The 22951-nt window shown below is 60.0% G+C and overlaps 1 protein-coding gene across 1 annotated transcript in view; it reads left to right on the top strand.

The window, feature by feature from the left end:
* Positions 1-613: 613 nt before the first annotated feature.
* SARDH (sarcosine dehydrogenase) overlaps positions 614-22951 on the top strand; it is a 26707-nt gene continuing 4369 nt past the window's right edge. The window contains exons 1-18 of the mRNA XM_072984705.2: positions 614-747; positions 3020-3344; positions 3972-4150; positions 4542-4721; positions 5062-5185; positions 6121-6221; positions 8965-9069; positions 10400-10529; positions 10878-10964; positions 11628-11718; positions 12154-12295; positions 13093-13176; positions 13461-13574; positions 14523-14661; positions 15186-15299; positions 16667-16814; positions 18346-18439; positions 21867-22029. Coding sequence (XP_072840806.2) covers positions 3026-3344; positions 3972-4150; positions 4542-4721; positions 5062-5185; positions 6121-6221; positions 8965-9069; positions 10400-10529; positions 10878-10964; positions 11628-11718; positions 12154-12295; positions 13093-13176; positions 13461-13574; positions 14523-14661; positions 15186-15299; positions 16667-16814; positions 18346-18439; positions 21867-22029 — 2314 coding nt within the window. The 5' untranslated portion in view covers positions 614-747; positions 3020-3025. The remainder of the gene's footprint in view (positions 748-3019; positions 3345-3971; positions 4151-4541; positions 4722-5061; positions 5186-6120; positions 6222-8964; positions 9070-10399; positions 10530-10877; positions 10965-11627; positions 11719-12153; positions 12296-13092; positions 13177-13460; positions 13575-14522; positions 14662-15185; positions 15300-16666; positions 16815-18345; positions 18440-21866; positions 22030-22951) is intronic.

The following is a 22951-nucleotide window of genomic DNA, read 5'->3' as shown; positions in this document are numbered from 1 at the left end:
CCATCTGACTCTTTAATTTACTGGATATGATCAAAGGAGATTTTTCTAGCAAATAATTACAATGTGATTTTGTTAACAGATGTTCCCAACCCCTTTTTAAAATATTTGTACTGCAAATAAACATCTCTTCCTCTTTTTGGAAAAACAGCAATAAGGATCCCTGCGTTTTGTGTGTGCCGATCGACGCCAGATGTCTGGAGAGCTGGGGGGGGGGTGTTGGACCTCTGGCTGCGGAGCCAGCGGGTGGGCGTTCGATTCCCCCAGTGGGCCTCCTCGGCAGGGGCTGGACTGGATGATCTCCGGGGGTCCCTTCCACAATTCGGCGGTTTTCCGCTGGTCCCTTGTGTCACTGGCACGGCGGGGACTCGGGCTGTGCTCTCCCAGAGGCTGGAAGGCGCCCGGGGGGCTGGGGGGAGCCCCCTGACCCCCCCCCATCGCCCCCCGCCCCGCCCCATCGGGCTGCCCGCCTCCGCCGGCTGACGGCGGGGACGTGGAAAGGAGGAGGCCCTCCGGACCGACAGCAAGGCAGGGAGGCTGCCGGGGGTGGGGCCTCGCCAGGCCGTCCCCCTCCCTCCAGCCCGGAGCCCCGCCCCCGCCTCGCCCGCCCGCTCGCCCAATGAGAAGCGCTCCGCCGCCGGCTGCCCCGCCTCCCGGAGCCCCGCCGCGCCGCCGAAGACACCGAACTACGGACACGCGGGGACCCCCCCCCCCCCACATTGCCGAGGGTGCTGCGGGAAGGAGGCTCAGGTAGGGCCCCCTCACCGGGCAGGGAGTCAGGGGAGGGGGGGCTCGGGGGAGGGCTCGGCTTAGGCCGGGTCCTGCTCCTCCGCCGCCGTCTCGGGTCTGGCGCGCGCCTCGGGGCAGAGACCTGCCGGGCGCCCTCCTCGGTCCCAGGCGCCCCCGCCGGCCGGCCAAGTGCGACTCTCTTTCCCCCCCCCCGCGGGCGGGCGGAGGGCCGGCTCCCCCCCCGGCCCCGCCGCAGTTCTGCCCCCGCTCCCCCCTCGCTGGGCGCCGCCCCGGGCAAGAGGCAGCCCGAAGACGACCGGAGAGGCCGCTGCGGCGGCCGGAGCCTCCCGCCGGCGCACAGCTGCGCCCCCCGAGTACCGCCGCCCCCCTACGGCATTTCGGGGGCTGCGTAGGAAGGGCACCGGGCGGAGGGGGGGCCGGGACGGGGGAGCGAGCGGGGCTGTCGGGGGGGGGGATATCGGCGGATTGTAGTCTAATGCGGGCGGGCACCGGGTGCGGAAAGGGACCCCGGGCCGCCTCTCCCCCGCCCGGCCCAGCGCCCACCTACCTTGGCCCTCTGCTGGCTTGGCGGGCAGGATCCCGGGCTTGCGCGGAGGCGGAGGAGGCGGCGGAGGAGGCGGAGGAGGTGAAGGAGGAGGCGGAGGAGAGGGTCCTGTCCCTTTCGGGCCTCCGGGTGAGATCCGGAGAAAGAGAGCAAGGAAAACTTTGTAGCCGGCGGGGTTACATTGTAGCCGCTTCTGGAGAAGGAGAGGAAGCGGTGGGCGGATCCGACCCGGAGAAGTGCAACAGGTGGCCTTTGAAGCGCCACAATGTGTCCCTTTCGCCTTTCCTTTTTGCTGTAATTGGCTTTCCCTTCCCTCCCCCCCCCCCCCCGCCCGGCTGTAATTGCGCGGCAATGCCTGGACATGATAGATAGCAGCGTCTGGCTCCCCCCCTCCCCTCCCGGCCGCCCCACGCCTCCCGGTGGGGACCCCGCTCCAGAGAGGGGCCCCTCCCCTCCCTTCCCCCCCCGGGTTCCCCCCCCCAAGGCCCTGCTTTGGCGCTCAAAGGATCCGGGGGGGGGGAAATAGGCCCTCCCTCCCCCTCGCTCTGCCCTTGGGCTCCTGGTTGATCTTCTGGGGTCTTTGCGGCCAAGAACTGGGGCCGAAGTCGGTGTTTGGAACCTTTTGGCAAAAATGGGGAGGTGTTTCCAGGGTCTCTCCTGCCCTCACATTGCGCCAGCACCGGATGAGGCCCGAGGTGGCCTGCAAGCAAAGAGGTGGCAGGTGCCTGGGTTTGGGGAAACTTGTCCAGGAAAGCAGAAGCCGAAAGGCCCCCCAGGCTTTTTTCGTCCCTTTGCAACCCCAAGCGGGGCCTCCCTTCCTCTCTTCACGCGCCCCCCCCCAGGTCCCCTCTGGAGTCTCTGGGCAGGAAAGCTGCTCTCTTTTGGGGAGGGCAAGCCTGGGCAGGAGGGGAGCCACCCTGAGCCTGGCAGAGACCTGATCCTGCTCAGCGGAGGAACGTGCTGACGCTGCAGGAGGCAGAAACGAAGCAGAGGGGCCCGAAGCCCGGGGTGGGGGTGTGGGGGTGAGTTCAGGTCTCCTGGCCAAGTTTGCGGAACCAGGAGAAGGGCACAGGTGAGGCGTTCAGGGTGAAAGCCGTGGGGAAAGAGAGGGGGGGTGTAAGAGCCAGTGGGGGGGAGGAAAGAGGGGGGGTGAGGTCAGGAATCCCTAGGGAGGATAGGGGCTGCCAGTGTCTCTTTCACCTCTGACTCTTGAGACCTCTCAGCTGCAGGAGGGGAGGGGGACACGGCTGCAAGACCTGAGGCCTGGGTGCGCCCCCCCCCCCCGCCACCACCAGCTCTTCCCTGAGGTCCCTGATTTGACTCAGGGCCAAGAGTACAAAGGGCTGGGAAATGAGGAGGCCTCAGAGCTCTGGACCGGCCAAAGCAAAGAGAAAGATTCCCTGGCCTGGGCTTTCCAGGCTGGAGAAGGGAGGGGGGGGGTCCGGCTGCTGTCCTGTGGGGCTCAGACACTGCCCGGAACCAGTACTTTTTGGGTGACGTCTCCCATCAGCCCCTGAGCAGCCTGGCCAGTCGGTGATGGGTTTTTGGGAATCACAGCCTGGAAAGAAATGTTTGTTCAAGCTGGACTCGGGTGGCAACCTTTGGGCACATCCACAAACCCTTCCTTCCTCTTCTGAAAGCAGCAAACTTGGAAGCCCCCCCCTCGGGCCTCCTGGGGACGGGGCCTCGGGAAGCGGGGCTAATTGCCCACCCCTGCCGTCTCCCCAGCTCGCCATGGCCCACCTGCGGTGCGCCCTCCGACTTGCCTCGCCCTTCCGGGCCCCATCCCCTGGGAGACGGCTCCAGTTCTTCAGCAGCGCGATGGGTCCAACTGCAGAGAAGAAGGTCCCCTATGAGAAGACGCTGAAGAGCCCGAGCCCCCCCGGGGGGCAGGGGGCCACCAAGTCGCTCCCGGCCTCTGCAGAGGTTGTGGTGGTCGGTGGCGGGAGCCTGGGCTGCCAGACCCTCTACCACCTGGCCAAGATGGGGGTGGGCTCGGCCGTCCTGCTCGAGAGGGACCGCTTGACCTCTGGGACGACCTGGCACACCGCAGGTAAAGGGAGGCCCGGCTGGGGCCACGGGGGGGGAATGCCCACCAAACTGGGTGGCCGGGAGACGAACCAGGTGGACGAGGGGCTCAGGAGTGCCTGACGGCCCCCTTTCGCGCCCTATATCCCCAAGGGCCTGAGAGGAGGCCTGTGTCCTGCCCACTGAGTAGGGTGTCTTTGGAAGAGGCCACATCCAGCTCTGATGCCCTGGGGCTGGTCCTGTTCAGCCCTCCATCAAAATGACAACAACCGCCTGCCCCCCAAGCTTCCGAATGTGAAAAACCTGAGCTAAACATTTTCATTGACAATTTGGCTGTTAAATTTTGTGCTGAAAATGTGAACAGTAAAATGGGAAGAGAGAGTAATATGTTTGAATATTGCTTTTGGCTTTAAAATTTGGGGTTGAGGGGGAGTCACACAAGCAAAGGGCCTGATCCGGTTCACCCTGGTTGTTTTGCCTCCCGTGGCGGCAGAGACAGGCCAACCAAAGTCGGGGTGGGGGCCGCTAGTGACTCGGGCAAGAGGAATCGCGCCACTGGGCTAGGGTGCCGGAAGGGGGGGGGGCAGGAGTGACCTTGGTGCAGAAATCTGTTTTTGGACCTCCCCCCTCCCTACCTCCCCCCCCTTTCCAGGGCTCCTGTGGCAGCTGCGGCCGAGCGATGTGGAGGTGGAGCTGCTGGCCCACACCCGCCACGTTGTCAGCCAGGAGCTGGAGCAGGAGACGGGGCTCCACACGGGCTGGATCCAGAACGGAGGGCTCTTCATTGCCTCCAGCAAGCAGAGGCTGGACGAGTACAAGAGGCTCATGTCGGTATGTGAGAAATGGGCCCAGGGGGTGGGGGTGGGGTGGGGGTCAAGCCTCTCTCTCTCCTGGCCTCGGTTCCATGGAGGACTCGGTGGAGAGTCACCCCCAACACACAGGATCCTAGCCTTGGGGCTCCTTGGGCCCTTCGGAGGGCTTCTGGGCTCTGACCCTTTCCCTGGCAGCTCATGGGGGGGGGGGGAGAACGTCCAGGGCCTCGCTTTGCAACTGGCAAGCCATGGCCTTTCCTCTTCCTCAAAGCCTCATGAGGCTGGAACCGGAGGGCTGGGCAGGGGTCCTCTCCTCCCGAGGGGTCGGTCGCCTGCCCTCTTCCTCTGGATAGGCTTGGAAGCCTGGCTGACCACCCCCTCCAGGCTTTCTTCTTTGACCCTTCTTGCAGCTGGGCAAAGTCTACGGCATCGAGTCGCACGTCCTGTCTCCTGCGGAAACGAAGGACCTCTACCCGCTGATGAACGTGGATGACCTGCACGGCACGCTCTTCGTCCCCAAAGACGGCACGGTGGACCCCGCCGGGACCTGCACCGCCCTTGCCCGGGCGGCCACGGCTCGAGGCGCGCTGGTAACCGACAGCAAGACACCGTTTGGTGGGATTGGGCCCTGGGCTGGGCGGGAGGGTGGAAACACACCTTTAGGTTGGGACGTCCCAGTGAAAAGGGGGGGGGGAGAGACACTGAAGGAGAAGTGGCCGCCCGCCCATTTCGCCTTGAGGGGAAGGGCAAGTTGGGAACCCCTCCTTGGCCTGCAGACGGTCCCCGTTCACTTGCTGGGTTTTTAAAGCTGGACCAGCATTACAGCGGTGGGGGTGGGGCGGGGAAGGGCAGGGGGGGCGAAGAGAGTGTGTCCCCGGAGCTGGCCAGTGGAGCGCATGCCTCTTTCTCTCGGGGGCTTTGCTCCTCTAGGTGGTTGAGAAGTGCCCAGTGACTGGCATTGAGGTCAGAACGGACGATCTGGGAGTCAAAAGGGTGGCGGCGGTTGTGACGGAGAGCGGGACCATCCAGACACCTTGTGTGGTGAACTGTGCAGGTAAGGAGGTCCTCTATGCACGCACACGCACACACATACACACACCCTCGAAGAAAGGGGAGCTCCCCTCTGGCCTTGCCTAGAGCCGTGAGGGGAAGAGCATCCGAAGTGGGGCTGCTGCCAGAGAGGCCAGAGTGCGACCCTCTTGCCCTCCTCTGCTCTGAGCTCAAGCAGGACTGATGGCAGGAAAGGGCCAACCCCCTGGAGCGCGCCGGCTCTGAGGCGCTCTGGAATGGCCGAGGATTTCAGCGGGGAATTTGATCCCCCCCCCTCGCTTTCTGCTACTCCCCGCACCCCATAGCCAAGGATGGGGGACACCAACAATAACCCAATCGATCAATCCTTGTGGGAAGGTGTTGTGGTGCCTCTTTCCCTCCCTCTGCCGTTGCTGTGGCTTCTCTGCCTGCTGTCCGTCCATCTCTCTTTCTTTCTCTCTTTCATCTCTCTCTCTCTCTCTGGCAGGCCTCCTTTCCCCAGTCCGCCCCTTCCTTCCTTCCTTCCTCTGCCCTTCTTCCTCCCATCCCAAGAGAAGCACAGGCAGCAGAGCCCATCCGGCTGGTCCGGGGGGGGGGAAGGGAGGGAGGGAGGGAGGACTCCAGCTGCCCTGGAGGCATGCCGGAGGGACACAGAAGGCAAATCGAGCAGTGGCAGTGCCACCCAGCAGGCACCAAAGACCGTCCCCTGTGCCTCGCCTCCCATTGCTGTTTGTGCGTCTGCGCCTCATTCCCAGGGCTGTTGCTGCGACCTGGAGCCGCTTTCTGGCGGGGGGGGGGGGGAGGCAGGACCGCTTCTGTCTCCGATTCTCCCTTTCTCAAAGATGCCAGAGGTTGCGGTGAGCCTCTGCATCAGCCAGGAGCCCCCTCCCTCCTTCCCCTCCCCCGAAGCATTCCTGATTGCCCCAAATCCTTTGACGGCAGCTCCTCCTTCTCTGACAGGTGTGTGGGCCCCATCCCTGGGGAAGATGGCCGGGGTGCGCGTCCCCCTCGTGGCCATGCACCATGCCTACGTGGTGACCGAAAGGATCGAGGGGATTCAGGTGAGTGGCTACTTGGTGGTGATACAGGTACGGCCGGACTCTCCCTGAGGCAGGGTTGCGTTTCCCTCCATGGGGGTGTCTGCTTGGGGGGCTCGTTGGTTGCTAAGACCTAATTTGTAGCCATAAATGGGAAGGAAACCCTGTTTGGAGGCTGGAGGTGTGGAAAAAATGAGGTCGGCTCCTGTTTACAATTTCACAGCACAGAAACAGAAGGTCAGTTTCCAGTCCAGGCGGGCAGTTCTGGAGGAAGCTCCGTAGCTATACTGGACGTGCTGAGACATTCATGCCCAGGCTGCCACGCAAGACCAGTTGCAGTCCCACAAGAACCAAAGTGCACTTGGGCAAAGACCAAGGACTTTGCTCCCCCCCCCCTCCGTGTTGCTTGTTGTGCCTTTCTTTGGTTGAGCTCCGGTGGGCTGGCCCTCTTCCAGCCTCCCCCCCCCCCCGCTGAAGCCAGGCAGAGGGAGGAGAATGGGCAGGAAGAGAAAGCATCTCTCCCCATAGCAGCCAGCATTGGGACCTCCTCAGTGTTCCTTAGCAACCAGACCTGCCCATTAAGGCCATGTTTCCTTTGCACGGACCAGTGCACAAAGCGAAGGGCAGCCAAAGGCGAAAGCAAGTGGGGTAGGACAAAAAAAAAAGTCATCTTTTGCCCTTTGAGAGAGCACTGCTTCTAAATAGGTGTTAAACGTAACTTCTCACCTGACCTCTAGGGTCTCTCCCCTGTCGTCCTTTGCTGGCAGGCGTTCTCAGGAGGGAGACGAGCCTTCCGCTTTCGTGCTCAGCTTGGCCACCGAAAGCTTGGAAAAGGCAGGGGAGTTTCTCGCCCAAAGCGGGGTTTTAAAAGGCACACTTCACGCTGACTCACGAAGTCCGACATCCATACTCCCTTTGACAGGCATGCGGGCTGAACTCCCGTTGCTTAGCGCAATAGGTTGCACTGGAGTAGGCCCCTTGGAATCAGTGGAACTTACAGAGGAGTCGGCTCAACCAATCCCCCCGGATTCAGCTGTGGAAGGATTTTTCTTAGGCCAACATTTTTAAAGTGTTGTTCCCTTTCCCCCCCCCCTTTGATCAAGGGAGAGAGTGGGCTTAATTAAACCTGTGATCCTGAAGTGGAAATCACATTTTGAACTGGGGGCTGGGGAAGATGATGGACAGTTACTGAGAGGGAGAAATGGCCCTGAAAGCCGCCAGATCCACAGGAGGAAAGGTTTATTCCTTCAACCGACACCAGGTGTCCTTCTAAGGCTTCTGGAGATGGATCGCCTGGTTCATGGAAGGACGCCTGGCAAGGACCGCCAAGAGGAGCCTTTTACGGCCCTCTTGTTGGTCCGGGGGGGCAGGGGGGGGTCTGTGAGGGTTCCTCTCCCCACCTGCGCGTGTCAAGGTTGGAGGGCTGATGGAAGGGCTGCCCCCCCCGCCTCTGGGTCCAGGGGGCTCTGAGGATTTCCTGGTAAGGGGTGGCCAGCTGGCTTTAGCAGGAGCGGCCGGTAGTCGTATTCAATGAGGGGCTCGGGAGCCGGAGGTGCCCACGTTTGGAGCAGAAGGAAAGTGAAGACCTGGGAGGGTTTCTTACGAGTGCCCCCCACCCCCCTCAGGACAGAGCCACAGCACCCTCATGTGGCTTGAGCTCTTGCCTTAGGGAATGCCCAGCTCTTCCTGACAGGATAGCACCCTTTGGTGGTGGTGGGGGGCATGGCCACAGAAAGGGGTGTAAAACAGCTGCAAAAGGGGATGGTTTCTGTGAGAGAGGGGAGCTCTTCTTAACGGGGCGTTCCCAGCAGGCAAAGATGTCGGGGGGAAATGCCAGTGATGGGTGGCAGCCTGTTGGTTGAAATGGCAGGCGTGAGCCTGGCTGATGGTTTTGTGAGAGAGTGCGCGGAGGGAGGGAGGAAGGGTGGGATGTGGATGTGGGAGGGAGGGAGGGAGGGAGGGAGGAGGGCACCCCTCACTTTGGGGTCAGGCCCCAACAGCTGCCAGGCAGCTCCTGCAGTGCAACAACAGATCTGAGTGCCAAGTTAGCAATTAGCTGAGAAATATTTAGGTGTCAAATATACCCCAAAATGCCTGCTGAATATTCAGGTCTGTTGTGATTTGGGTGCCGCTGGTTCAGGCGAGAGGGGGAGTGAGGGATCCTTTGGGCTGTTTTCTTAAAACAGGCTGTTTTGTCTGATGCCTAAACATCAGGCAGATGAAGTTCGCATGCCAGGTAGGTGAGGGGGGGGGGAGGGAATAATTAGCAAGGAGCCCGTAGCAACAGTCCACTTTTGAAACAAGAGGGTGCCGAAGCCCTGGCAGGCCTGGTTAACACTTTCTTTCCTGGCCTGAACCTGAGCATTGGGTTGGCAGAAGGCCACTTTCTCTCCCTGGAACATAAAAACACCCCAGTTCCAGGCAGTGACCGTAGCGGTCTGGAGCGTCTTCCACGAATCTTCCGTTTTATCAGCAAAAGTCACTCATCTGGTGAACCGCAGAAGAATTCTGTCGTGAAAGGCCAGATGTAATAGCCTTCTACTGGGAAGTGGCTCAGGTACCCCGATGGTGGCATTGCTAGGATGGTGGCCTCTGCTGAGAGATCTGCAGGTTTCTTGGGCTGACCTTTTATGGCTTAAGTTGGATCAGAGGCACGCTTTAAAGGGGGATTTGTTGAGCTGCTCCTGGGGAGGAACCCCCAGTCTGGAGAGCCCCTTTCCACTCTCAAGCCCCAGTTTTAGGAGTTCTTCTCTCTGGGTATTTTTAGAACATGCCGAATGTTCGGGATCATGATGCATCGGTGTATCTGCGTCTCCAAGGCGATGCCCTTTCTGTGGGTGGATATGAGTCAAACCCCATCTTCTGGGAGGAGGTGAGTGAGTGCGCTCTGAAGGAAGGAGGGTGTGGGAAACTGTTGCTGGAAGAATTCGGAGGTGTGGAACCAGGTGATCAAAAAAGGGGGTTTCTCCAACACTTTGGGGGCGATATTGTTCCAAGACCCTTTGAAGTTAAGATATTTTTTTTTGCCTGTGGGTGTGGGCAGCTCTGCCCGACCCAACCTGGCAGTGGAGGGGCATCAGGATCTCTGAAGCTGTGGATCCTGACCAGAGGAGTCTGGGAGTCGCATGTGGAAGGGGATGGAATGACCTCTTGGGCAGATTGAGACAACGCCATTACTTCCAAGTCTTTTAACAAGGGCAATATATACGTATACTGTTAAAAAAAAATTAAACGTCAAATATATTGTCTATTTTAAAATTCCTAGTATAATTTTCAGTTTAAGAAATTTTGAAACAAGCACCAAAGTTACCGACAGGTTTAAAAGGAGAGTGGCAGCAAAATTAATTCTTGGCAAGAAAGCTTCTTGAAAAAAAGGCCCCGAGGGGGGCACAACCAGCAGGAAGAAAAACAGATCAATATCCAAAGGGGGGGGGGGAGATTGCTGCTATTGTTGAACCTACACGGCACTCTTCAGTCTAGGCCCCACGTGGGAAGCCAATTCTGGAATGAGAGTACAAAACATTCTGATGTGTTCATAAAATAAACAAGGCTGTGGGCGACCCGTCCCACCGCAGAGGGAGGTTTGTATCAGTGCCGTGACAGCCGTGAAAAGCCTAAGGGAAGAAGCTGAATAAAGACGGGGATCCGGCCTGGCCTGGCCCCTGCTGGGACCCCCAACTGTGACCCTCCCCATGAGACGTCGGCGGCAGCCTCTCCGCGAATGCGCTTCTTCTCCTTGGGCCTCTGGGTCAGTGCTGGCCAGCCCCTGTCCCTCCAGGTGGGGCGGCCCATGGGGAGGACGGCTGAGACCCTCCCCATGAGACGTCAGCGGCAGCCTCTCCGCGAATGCGCTTCTTCTCCTTGGGCCTCTGGGGCAGCGCTGGCCAGCCCCTGTCCCTCCAGGTGGGGCAGCCCATGGGGAGGACGGCTGGGACCCGCCGTCCCACGACCCCTTCCTGCTCTTCTGAGCTGATCCTGGCAAGGTCTTGGTAGCCCCTCCAGGGCCTTCCTCTTCCACCAAAGCCATGCTTTTCCAACCTCCATTGGGGGGGGGGCTGGAGGGAGCTTACAACCAGCACAGCCCACTGGGCGGGAGACCCCGGCAGCCGAGGAAGGAAGCCAGGGTCTTCTCGTGGGACCAGGGTCGCTTTCCCCCTGCCGTCCTCTCCCTTGTCTGGTGAGACCCAGGGTTGCCTTTGCAGGTGTTGGACAAATTCGCCTTTGGCCTCTTTGATCTGGACTGGGATGTGTTCACACAACACATTGAAGGCGCGATCGGCCGAGTCCCCGTACTGGAGAGAACGGGGATCAAATCCACGGTCTGTGGCCCAGGTAAGGAATGTGGGCCAGCGTGGCAGTGGCACTTTCTGAAGGGTGGGGGAGAGAAGCTCCTCAGCTCTGCCGGCATTGCTGGGGAGGACTCCCTGCCCTGTTCGCAACGGGGCCGAGCGCCAGGTGGGAAGCCTCGGTGACGCTTGACAAACGGCACAAGAGGCCGGGGGCTCCATCAGACGCCAAAACCACCCTCTCCCTCGGGAGGCTCCGTCCTCCCTGGCAGACACAGACCGGGGGTGGGGGCTGCGTTAGGGGTGGGGACTGAAGACCAAGCGGCCGGCCAGAGGGCCCTGGGCAGAGGCACCCACCCTCACCCTCACCCTCTTGGTCTTGTGGCCCTTGCAGAATCGTTCACTGCAGACCACAAGCCTCTCATGGGAGAAGCGCCAGAAGTCCGGGGTTTTTTCTTGGGCTGTGGTTTCAACAGTGCGGGTAAGGAGCAAACTTATCTCCTGGCGGCAGGCGGGCAGCTTGGTCGGGTGGGGGGCTGGTGTTGACAGGGGGACGTTGAGGGTGGGGTGCGCACTCTGGCTGCCGGTGTGGAAGGAAGCAGTGGGGCTGAGGACAGACCGCCCTCCTTGGGATAGGGGAGACCGGGGTCAGGAGAAATCCTCTCTGTGGACTTGGCTGCCCAGGACTACCGGGGGGGGGGGGGGGTTGCGCCATTCCAAGCCATTTCCAGCCTGAAGCAGAACCTAGATCCCAGATTCCACCAGACCAGGGAAGAATAGCCCTCTCGCCCGGCCGTGCAGCCCCCCCCCCCGGTCTCTGCCTTGATCTGCTCCCACCCTGCTGATTCCCCAGCTGCATGGGGAGGGAGGGAGGGGGGAAGATAGGGAGGGTCTTCTGCTCCTGGCAGACGGAAATAGTTTGGAAGAGAAAGAGCCTCACGACCAAAAAGGAAGTGGGGGTCATCAGTGGGGGGGGGAGCCCATTTCATTGTACACTGAAGCACAGGTGCTCTTTGCCCGTGGGGAGGGCAGAACCCCACAGGAAAGCAGCCAGCGCAAGGCCTCCGTGTCAGCGGGGACCTCCCCCCAAAAAACAGTCCCTGTGACTCCCCCCCCCTTTGCCTTCTCTCCTGTCCTTCATTAGGGATGATGCTCGGAGGGGGCTGTGGGAAGGAGCTGGCCCACTGGATCATCCACGGGCGTCCCGAGAAGGACATGTACGGCTATGACATTCGGTGAGCAGCCTCCCTGGAAAGGTTGCCTCGCCACAGCAGGGGTGTGTCTGTCTCTCTGTGCGTGTGCATGTGCATGTGGGGCTGTAGAGAGCTTGTGCAAAAAGTGTGTCTGTCATTGTGAGTGTCCTCGAGGGAGGCAGTGTGTGTGTGTGTGTGTGTGTGTGTCTGAATGCAGAGGGTGTCTGGGTGTGTTGATACCCCTCCCCATGGCCCGGGCCTCACCCCCCCCGCCTTCCCTTGCCTGGCTGCCCGGCTTCTTCCCGGTCCCCCCCCCTCTCGGGTTTCATGTGGAGGCCCCCTAGAGCCCCCCCTTGTGCCTCTGGCCCACCTTTGGTGGTGCCGGTGCTGGTGGGGGGGTGTTCTCCTCCATTCTGAATTTTAGGGGAACACCGGGAGACCCCCCCCAGCTCACACCCTCTCCTTTGGTTTCCTCAGGAGGTTCCACCACGGCCTCACCGGGAACCACCGCTGGTTGCGAGAGCGGAGCCACGAGGCTTACGCCAAGAACTACGCCATCGTCTTCCCCTACGATGAGCCCCTGGCCGGGCGTAACCTGAGGAAGGACCCCTTGTATGAGGTCAGCCCCCCCCCATGAACTGGGGGTGCTCTGTGGGTGGGCAGAGCTGGACTGGACTGGACGGGGGGGTCGTTGCTGCCAGGGCCCAGTCCCTTGCTCTGCGGCCCTCTGATGAACATCCCTCGGAAGAAAAACGTGTGTGTGTGTGTGTGTGTGTGTGTGTGTGTGTGTGTGTGTGTGTGTGTGTGTGTGTGTGTGTGTGTGTGTGTGTGTGTGATGCAGGCAGAAGAGGGAAGGCATAACGAAGGGAGAAGAAACGTTCTGCCTGCCTCCCGTTCATTGTTCGTTGTTTCTTCCTTTGCGCCCACTCCCTGCCCCCACACAGCCTTTCAAGAAGGGCACAGAGTTTAAAATTCCCTAAATTGCCGCCTTGTTCCCATGAAAGAAAATGTGTCAGCTTCAAAAGAGCCACCCTGCCCCGTTGCAATGAACCCGGGGGGGGCACAGTGGGGTGCAGTTATGGGGGGGCTGTGCCAGGCACCAGCCCAAAGTGGGGCCTTCAGGAGGATCCGCAAAGTGTGCAAACTTTATATGGCGCTGCTCTCCATTCCCAAAGGGCCACCCGGCCAGGATGGGCGCCGAGAGAGGGCCACCCTGTGCGCCTTTTGGGCCATGTTGCAATGACTGCCCGAATCTGGAAGCAAGGAGCCCCTAGACGAAAGAGGGCGGAGGTTCTTTTGGGGGGGGGGAGAACGGGAAGGCGTGAATGAGATTGGTCCTTGCTCTCTGATACACAGACACACACACACGCACCTCTCTACCCCTCTACCCACCCATCTTGGTCCTTCACCCGGCAGGAGCTGCTGCGACAGGGCTGTGTCTTTCAGGAGAGGCACGGCTGGGAGAGGCCAGGCTGGTTCAGTCCAACAGGTGAAGCACTGGTAAGGCTGTCCTGGGATGGGGCAGGGTGGGCACCCCCCTCTCTGGCATCTCGGGGGCCCTTCCAAGGGGTGGGGGGCACCCCTGTGTTGTCCAAGGAGGAGTCTCAGAGGAGCCTCCCCCATCATCATCATCCTCATCCCTCGTTATCCATTGGCTGCTGTGCTGGCCGGGACCAGCGATGAGAGGCGGAGGGACCTTGGGACCCCCGGAGGGTCGGTGGGAGGACGGAGGTTGCCGGCAGACCATATCCATGGCCCTCTCGCCTCATGGTCCTCCCCGCCAGGTTCTGGATTACGACTACTACGGCGCGTACGGCCACCAGCCCCACAAAGACCACGCCTACAGCCGGTTGCTCTCTGAGGAGTACACCTTCGATTTCCCGCCTCACCACCACGTTGTGAGTAGCCCGGCTGAGCCTCACGAGGGTCCTGTCCGTGAGAGGATCCTGTCTCTGGTCCGAAACTCACTGCATGAGATTAAGGACTAGAATCTTGCATGTTGAGGTTGTTTATTATCTTATTCAGAAACCGGGTGTGACGTTGTTTGCCCAAAACACGACTTGAAATAACACTCTCAGCAGCTGACAAAAATCGATATTGTCTGTGCCGCTCAAAATCTGTGTGTGGGGGGGGGGAGGGGGTGAGAAAGAGAGGGAGAGAGCGTGCCTCTTCCTAGGAAGGTCCTGGTGCTTTGAGCCTGGCTCCACTGCAGCATCGGGAGCGCCTGACGAACACCCCCACCCCCAGAAAGGCCGCCTCTCCGGTTCTGCCCCGGGAGTCGGGCCGCCTGACGCCTTCCCAGGAAGAGCTGCCCAGTGCCAGATGCACCAGTCCCTGCCCCCCCCCCAGCTCCAGCCCCAAACTGAGCCCGGGGGGGAGCACATGGGCATCCTTGCGTGTGCCTGGTTTTGTGCTTTGCTTCTAAATCGGTCAAGCCCCCCCCCCCATGGTGTTTCAGAGGACGGTGCCTCGGCTGCTTCCAGCTGAAGCAAAGATAGTGCCTTTCCCTGGGTGGGTTGCGGGAGGGAGGGGAGGGATAATGGCTGATCTGTCAAGATGTCACTGCACTCAAAGAGCCCTGAGTTATGGGATGTCAAGCCTGGGACAGCGAGGGAGGAGCCACCCTGCCTTGGCTGGCCTTCCCTCCTTTTGTATCCCCCCCCCCATGAAGGATATTAAAAGCAGCTGCATGATTCACCTGCCCTCCCCCTCTCCCTCTCCTGCCTTCTGTCCCCCAATATGAAACACACACACACACGCGTGCCTCCCTTGTCCCGCTGACACAAAGAGAAGCCTCGAGCATCCCTCCCACTGTTTTTTTGCTTTTGCTTTTTGTTCTCCTCCAGATCAGGAAGGAGTGCTTGGCCTGCCGAAACTCGGTCGCCCTCTTTGACATGTCCTACTTTGGGAAATTTTACCTGGTTGGCCCCGAGGCCAGGAGGGCCGCCGACTGGCTCTTCACAGCAGACGTTGGCAAGCCTCCGGGTAGGAGGGCCCTCTCCTCCTCCTCCTCCTCCTCCTCCTCTGTATGCCTTGTTTTGGGGTTGCCCAGGCAGGCAGCCACCTTCCTTCTTTGGGGAGGGGGTCCCGATTGGGGGGCTGGGGGAATTCTGGAAATGGCCGGCTCTCCCGAGCTCTGCTCCAAACCCGATCCCTAGCGGCCTCATTTCCAGGCCGGCCCTTCACCTTCGCGCTCGTCCCACATGCGCCAAATCCAAAGCGGTCCTCCAGGGGCCGGAAGAGGAGCCGTGGCCCACGTGGCCAGCTGTGGTTCACGCGGCCCACGCACATAGACCCTTCTCCTTGAGGGCAGAACTCTGTGTTGCTTCTCCCGGCAGGGAGAGGAGGCTCCCACCTGCCCCCCCCCCGCAGCCCCCTCGTCTCTGCTCCCTCTTTGCTCTGCTGGAGCGAGGCTGAGAGGGGCCCCCGAAGGGCCACCAGGCCCGGCCCCACCCAGACCGGATCTCCCCCCCCCCCGTCTTTCAGGGCATCTCCTATTCTCTTCCCAGGGGCAACCGTCTACACCTGCATGCTCAACAAGCACGGGGGAGTGGAGAGCGACCTGACGGTGAGCCCCATCGAGCCCAGCGCCCGGGACTCGGCCCTGGAGCCTGCCTTCGAAGGTGAAGAGCCCTCCTGCCCACTTCCAACGGGGGGCCTTCCTCCCGCCCAGGAGCCCGCGGCTGCCTCGGCCAAGGAGCGCCCCCCCCCGGCCCAGGGCTTGGCGGAAGGGGGGCAGGGGCGGGGGCGGCAGCAGGAGGAGGAGGCCTGGAGCTGTTGTGGGGCAGGGGGGGTCACGTGCCAGACCCCCTCCCCTCATTCTCCCCGCTCTAATGGCTGCGCAAGCCTCCATCTGGCTCTGGGCGGGTGTGGGGGGTGATTTCATTACCTTTGTGGACCCCCACCGCCTGCGCACCACCTCCCCCATCCATCCATCGTCCATCAGGCCCTGCAAACCCAATTAAGGCTTTTTTCCTCGGGGCCTCCTTCCAAGCCAGCCAGGTGCTTATTGAGTTTCCCTCAGATGGCTCTGCTTGAACCGGCCATGAATTCTCCTCCAGGCTTTTGTTCGGCATCATCATCATCATCGTAATAGAGGGCAATTAGAAAAAGGAAGCGGGTGGCCAGCCGGGCAGCCTCTTCCCTTCCTGCCTCACTGCGAGGAGGGGGCGCTGGGGCCGGGGCCGAGGAGGAGGAGGAGGAGGAGGAGGAGGAGGAGGAGGAGACGTCTCTCCTGGACTGAACTTTCCAAAGATGCAAATCTGCTCTTCCTGGGCCAGCCAGACCTGGCTTGGAGTCTTTTCCAACAACTTCTATATTAAAAACAAGACCGCATGACAACAACAGGTGGTGGGGGGGGAGACTCTTTTAGGGTGGCAGCAGCTCCCGGGTGCTGGTTTTCTGAGAAGGGGTGCACAGGCCCCCCCCGGCTCTCTGTCCCTTTTGTGAAACATTGGGTCCCTCTCTTGGTAGGAACAGAGGCCCACGGAATGGTGGCGAACCCCGTGGCTTTAAACGCGTGTGTTCCGAGCCTCGTTCCCGGGTTCTGGGTGTTCTTCGGCGTGCCCTGGCCGGCTCTACTCGAAAAGGTTTAGGCTTCCTGAAGTGGGGGTGGGGGGGGTTTGTCTCTTATCCCACCTAAAGAGTTAAAAGTGAAGCATTCAGACCTCAGTTTGTGACCTTTGCGTCTGCCGTATGGAGTCTTTTGAACGGTCCCCCCAGCCCTAACCCCAGCCGGAACCCGCTGGGTTAGATTATGGGACTCGGAGTAGATCTCAGGCGGGGCCTGCAACTCCAGCAGCCCAGCTGACGCTTCATCAGCCCACTCGGCACATGCTCAGAGGTGAGGCCTCCCAGACACCCCAGAAGCCCTCATGGGCCACCAGGACTAGTGTTTCAGCTGTGTGGAAGCCCTCAGTCCGGGCGGGCAGGCGATGAGCGTCCTTTGGCCCTTCCTAGCCTGGCCCCCTCCTGTGTCCATTCTCCATAGGCGCCGGCTACTACCTGGCTGTTGGGGGGGCCGTGGCACAGCACAACTGGACCCACCTCACGACTGTCCTTCAGGACCAGCGGCTGCAGTGCCGGCTGATTGACCGCTCGGAAGACCTTGGGATGATCAGTGTCCAAGGGCCGTCCAGGTGAGCCCCTTGAGGAACAGGGTGATGGGGGGGAGGGAGGGAAGACTTACCTGGAGGAGTTTGGAAGCCTCTCATTTCGGAGGGGTCAGTAGTGCCCTCTCACCCACCCAGCTCCCCACAGCTGGAGATGCAGCACGGCTGAGCACCGTCTGTTGTGTGTGTGTGTGTGGGGGGCAGCCATGTCTCTAACAGCTCTGTGTTTCCTGAGGGTGCCTTGCCTTCCCCCCTCCCTCTCCCCCCCTCCCTGCTCCTGCATCCCCAGCGCTGATCCCCTGTTGATGGGCAGACAAAGACTGGTATCAGCAAGCGGATTGCATGCCGAATTTTTATCTGGCCCTCCTGAATGACACCCTCTCCCCGTCTCCCCGGGGACACAGGGCAGCTTGTCAGGCTTAATTCCTCCGGCGTTGCTGACATGATCCTGCCAAATCCATGGCTGATGAGCAAGAAAACCAACTGGGACTCAGCAGATAAGCATTGGTCCTCTCGTGTTTCCCCCCCCCCCCTTTCTCCCCTTTGCTGGCTTGCTCTGAAAAATCCAAGAGCCCTTTTCTGATGTCTTTAAAGGAGCAAAGCACCAATTCCAAGGCATTCTGGCAGGGCTAAGCGTTCCGACACTGGGGGGGGGGAAGGCCGGGGGGGGGCTTGGCCAATGTGTGCTGGTGAGTCTTGCGCCTTCTGGGGTGGCAGTGAAACCAGTTAGGATCTTGCCTGCATCGACTGCCCACTGGTAGCAGAACAAACGGGTGGCTCAGAACCGCCCTCTCTGAGGGAGAGCCACCCGTTCGCTTGCCTTAGAGCAAGTTTCTGGGTCTTGCGGCTGAATCACCGTGTGTGGAAGTGCAGGATGTCTGGACGGTCCCTGGAGGAAAATTAAAGAATTAGCTTTGCAACTGGGATGAACCTGACTTAATATGCTTTATATACCTGAAGGAATCCAGGTTTCTCTTAATGCCAAATCAGGATTGTCTGGATTCAGAGCTTTATCTGTTTTTTTCAAGGTGTGATGTACCCCTGGCCATAGACTAACGCTGTTCTTAAAAATGCCTGGTTGTGTGGCCCTTGTTTCCATGTTTTGTCAGATTTTAAGGGTTTCTTTGGCTCATGTTTTTGAACCCTATTACCTTGAGTGGGAACATTTTTCCTGTATTTAAAGAAAGGTGTGGGTCTTTTACACGATCCAAAGGCAAGAGAATAGTGCAACGCTTGTTTTACCGGAGGAGGGAAAAATCAGCGACATAAACAAACTTTCCATCTCGCTGTGGGTAGTGCAGGAAAAAAATGCAAAAGCCCCCCCCCCCCGCATGTAAGTCTAGCTCCTTCATTAACAGAAAGTTTCAGAACGGGGAAGGGGGGGGACAGCTGCAGATTCGGGTCCAAAATGGGGACAAACGCAGGTGTCCTTCCTTCGCGGCCCCTCCCAGGGATCAAGCATTCCGGCTGGGGGGGTTGTGTAGAAGGGGGGGCCTCCACAGGCCGTGGCTGGCCACGGGCTCCTCAGTGGGCCTCCTCTCCTCCTCTTTCCGCACAGCCGCGCCGTCCTGCAGGAAGTTCTGGACGCAGACCTCAGCAACGAGGCCTTCCCCTTCTCCACACACAAACTGGCCAAGGCGGCCGGCCGTCTGGTGAGTGCCCCGCGGCGCTTTGCCGGCTTTCAGGCGAGCAGCTGTGCTGCCTGAGGAGGGGGGAGCGGGTGGGGGGCAGGTTCCCTTCCACGTGCCTGCCGGTGGTGTTCCGGTGGCGTCCAAAGGCTGTGGGCCTTTTCCAGCCTCCCTGCGAAGGCGTAGGCGATTCTGCTCTGGGCCTGGAGGGAGAGGCAGGAGGGTGGCCTTGAAGCCCCAGAGGGGCTCCGTGGGGGACCCCCAGCCGCTCCCCTGACCCCCCCACTCCAGGGCTGTGAATGTCTCCCAGGTGGTGGCATGTCTCCCAATTGTGACTTCCGCGGATTCAGAGGCAGACCTGCTGGGATGCCCAGGACAACAGGCCAGGCCTTCGGGCATACCTTTCTGCCGGTGGGTGACCCCCGGCTGCCCCTCCTGCCTCCTGGAGGGACTCGCTGGCTAGTCCCCAGCTCGGTGGGGGGGGGGAGAGAAGGGCCCCACAACGGGGCTGGCACCCTCCCTTCCTGCAGTATCTGCCATTGTACCTGGAGCAGCACTTAAGCCACTTGCCCCTGGGGTGTCCAGTCAGGCTCCGAGTTCAGCTGCTTGGCTCCCCACCCCCAGCCGTCTCCTCCGCACTAGCTTCGCCTTGCTCTCCGTCTTCTGGCGTCTTTGGCAGGGATGCTTCCCAGGTCTGCTGCAGTGGGGAGGGGGGTGTCCCTGGAGGTCAGTCTGGCCAGGCGGCAGATGGAGGGAGGGAGGGCGGGAGGGAGGGAGGCGCCTTCCCTGGGGGGGGGGAGCCACCCTGGCTCCTGGCCCCTGGCCTGCTCCGTCTGCTGGTCATCAAGGTCAGACATGTGTTTTTCCAGAGAGGGGCGGCTTCATGGCCAAGCAGCTGTGGGACAGATAGACAGAGCGAGAGAGAGAGAGAGATTGCAGGAGCCGGCAGTCTCGTCTGAGGGGACCCTGAGGGTTCTCTTAGTGATGAAGCACCTAAGAGAGCGGGGGGGGGGGTCAGCCCTGAAAAGAGCTGCCCGGTTTGCAAAGCAGCCCACGGAGATCCGAGTCCTCCCGAGAGACACACACCCCCCCCCGTCCAGCATGTTTGGATGGGCCTTGGGAGCAGCCGTGCCCAGGCTTAACCTGGGGTGGGGGGAGGAAAAGTAACAGCCCCCCCCCCCCCGTAGGCACTATGGGGAGGTGGGGAGTGCTATGGACAGACAAAGGGGGGGGGTCGTGTTGAGCACCCCTCCCCCTGCCATTCCAGGCGCCCTGAAATAAAAGCTCTTGGACCCCCCCCCTTTTTCTTTCTTTCTTTCTTTTTGAACAGCGGCTGCTTCGGCAACAATAGAGTGAAAAATAGAAAAGGCTTTTTGGGGATTTATTTTGGGATCCCTGACAATAGAGCTCCAGGCGCTGAGAGCTGTCCCGTCTTGGTGGTACAGCAGAGTCCAGGCGGGTGGCCTTGCCTAGTGATTAGGCAGGTTGCAGGGCGGGGACGGAGAGCTCTGCCGTTTCCCTGCGGGGGTGGTGGTGGTGTTGTCCCCCTGCCCCTGGCAAATGACCATCGGAGGCCCTCTCCTGCCACAGCGGCCAACGTGGCCGTTCCGGTCTGGGGGCTGAAGGGTGGGCTCACCTCGTGGGGCATCTCCAAGAGCCATGGCTTGGGCAGTGCCATCCGGGGGGGGGGGCTCGGCACCTTCACGCTTCCCAGCGGAGCAGAGTGACTTGTGCCCATAGGGGCCTCCTGGGCTGCTAGTGGGGGCCTCGCGAAGCCTGGGGTGTTTCCAAATTCCACCTGCTGCTGCTGCTGCTGCTTGACCCGCTTGGGATCCACGATCAGGATCCACACGTGGGCAAGCAAAGCTCCTAACCGACAGGTCCCACCGCCCTCTCAGCTGCTCTCCTCTCCTGTTCTTCATAAACGGATTGGAATAGCTTGTCTTGATTTGGAGCCATGAATATTTCATTGGGCTAATCCAGATTAATGCACTGTGTCATGTTCAATGAACGCCTCTGGAGGAAGCGCCGGAAGAGCGGCGCTGACAGCTCTGTCGCTCAGAGCCCCGGCCTGTTGGAGAGAGAGCCTCGTCTGGAGGGCTCTCCTCACGGGGCGTGGGTGGAATTGTCAGCCTGTCGTGGCGTTCCAGAGGGCTGATGGGGCCGGAGGCTGTGAAATTAACTCCTCTTCTAGGACACGGAGGGATTTGTGTTAGCTGCAAGAACTCAGAAGGAAGCCGAGATGCCGTTGTGCTGCCCCGTGGTTTTTGCTAACGTGGGCCAGCCACGGAGCCTTTTACACCTCGGCCGATGGCCGGTCCTCTACGAGACGGTCAGGCTGCTGTGGCTGGCCTTTATTGGGCCAAGGGAGAGGCCCGGCAGAAAACAGATCCCTGGGCAGAGGAGGAGAACCCAGCGGGGGGGCCTGTGTTCTTCTGGGATCTGATGAAGGAGATGTTTCTATATATTTGCTCCGTGATATGTCTTCCTTTTCTTTGCCACCTCAAATATAGATTTGAAGTGATAATATTTACAGTGATATATATTTTGGTCATAGCAGGGATTTCCAAAGCTCAAAATAGGGTCCTGATTTCTAAAGTCTGGATTTTAAAATTACTTTTTCTGCACGCTCTCAGCCTCTATTTGGTGAGCACCGCTAGAAAGCGATGTCAGAGGAGGCTGAATTAGAGCTGAAAGCACATTAATATTGGAGAGAAGAGACAGACAGTCATTTGAGTTTGTGGAATCACACTTGAAACAAATGCTTGAACACAAATAACCAAATAAAGGAAACTAGTTTGCACACTCCCAGAGGGGAGGGAAGCTCCCACTTTGACACTCAGATGCATTCATCAGTTAAGGATTTTACCCTTCTAATTACCACCTTCTGATGAAGTCTGTTTTTGACCTAATTGTTTTCCCCATAATTATTGATGATGGAATTTAACTAGATTAATAAGATGAAGGGTAAGGAAGGTAGTTGCAAAATGCCGCAAATATTTCACAAGCCTTCAGCTTGAAGGAAGAACTCCAAGGACTTGGAAAATAGTCTGCCAAAGAAGGGGTGCTGGAAATGTTGTACCCGCACATTTCTTGCTTCCTCTCACCCCCTCCCCTGCTGGTGCTGCCCCTCCTAAGCAATTTCCCCCCCCCCACATACACGCACATACCTGTTACCGAAAGGATGCCCTCCCCGGCCCCTCTTTCTGCCTCTGCCTTCCATCGGAGGGGGACGGGGGGGGAGCTGTCTCTCTCTCTGGGCTTCCCGAAGGTTCTCCTTTTGTCCTGGGTCTCTTAAGGAGGGTCTCCTCTGAAGCCACAAGGACAGCCCTTCTGAGAGGCAAGGTCTGGGGAGGGTGGTTTCCAGCTCCCTTTCAGCAGCATTGTGGCCGGTTGTGGTCTTCCCACTGTGCCCCTTCTTCCTTCTCCTTCTCCCCCCCCCACCCCCCAGGTGCGGGCCATGAGGCTCTCCTTTGTTGGGGAGATGGGCTGGGAGCTACACGTGCCCAAGGAAGACTGTGTCGCCATCTACCACGCGATCAGGAAGGCCGGGGCCAAGTATGGCATGGCCAACGCCGGCTACAGGGCCATCGACTCCCTCAGCATCGAGAAAGGTCTGTGAGAGGCTTTCCTGTCTATTTCAGGGACAGTTGCTACCATCCTGCGCCCCCCCCCGCCGGGCCCCAGGGAACCGCTTTGTCTCCCTCCCGTCAGCGGGGAGGCAGATCCCAAGGGCGGGGGTGGGGCTGGAGGGGGGGAGAAAGGGGGGGTTTCTCTGTGTGAGCTTGCTTTCCAGCTGGGTTTCCCTTCACCACAACCCACCCCCCCCTCTTTCTGGTGCCAGGGCTTGGGGACTGGGCGCCAGGGTGAGGCCACTTGGGTGGTGTTGGCTTCCCTCCCAAGTCCTTTTGCCTGCCCTCCCTCTAGCACCCCACAGGGAGCCCCTCCAGCCTCAGGTTTGCTGCCCCAAAGGCAGTAGAAAATGGAGAAGTTTATTTAAAAAAAAACACCACTTTCTGGGCCAGCCGCCTGGCCCGGCCCTGCCTGTCAAAGTCACAGCAGACGGATGCCTTTGTATTGGGCGGGTGATGGTGGTGGTGGGGAGTCTTTAATCCCCCTGAGTCTTGAGCAAAGAGAGCTCCAGGCTTGCGCACCTTCCTCTAATCTTGCCATGTGCGCTAAAGCCCTGCTTGTATTCCTGGCGTGTCTGCATGAATAAAGACCTCCGCTTGGAAACCATGCCCTCTGCCATTTTGGATGTGACACCAAGCCTCCCGAACTGCCTCATCCGGGATTGAAGGGAGCCAAAAGTATCTGCAGCTGTGTTGCAGGAAAGGGATGGGCCGAAAGCCGGCCACTCGACAAGGAAATGCCGGGGGGGAGGGGCACTCAAACCGGGAGGGGAGGCCACGCTGCCTATGAGCCACAAGCAGCCCAGCCCTGCTTTGGCCCACGGGGTGCAGAGGCCGCAGCTGTTTCTGCAGGGTTGCTGTTTCCTCTCCTCTCTGTTGCCTGCACTTCATTCCTGGATTCCTC

The sequence above is a fragment of the Pogona vitticeps genome, chromosome ZW-PAR, assembly GCF_051106095.1.
Source record: "Pogona vitticeps strain Pit_001003342236 chromosome ZW-PAR, PviZW2.1, whole genome shotgun sequence".
Classification (NCBI taxonomy): domain Eukaryota; kingdom Metazoa; phylum Chordata; class Lepidosauria; order Squamata; family Agamidae; genus Pogona; species Pogona vitticeps.
Note: the sequence above shows the minus strand (reverse complement) of the source record. Positions and strands in the feature narration are given on the sequence as shown.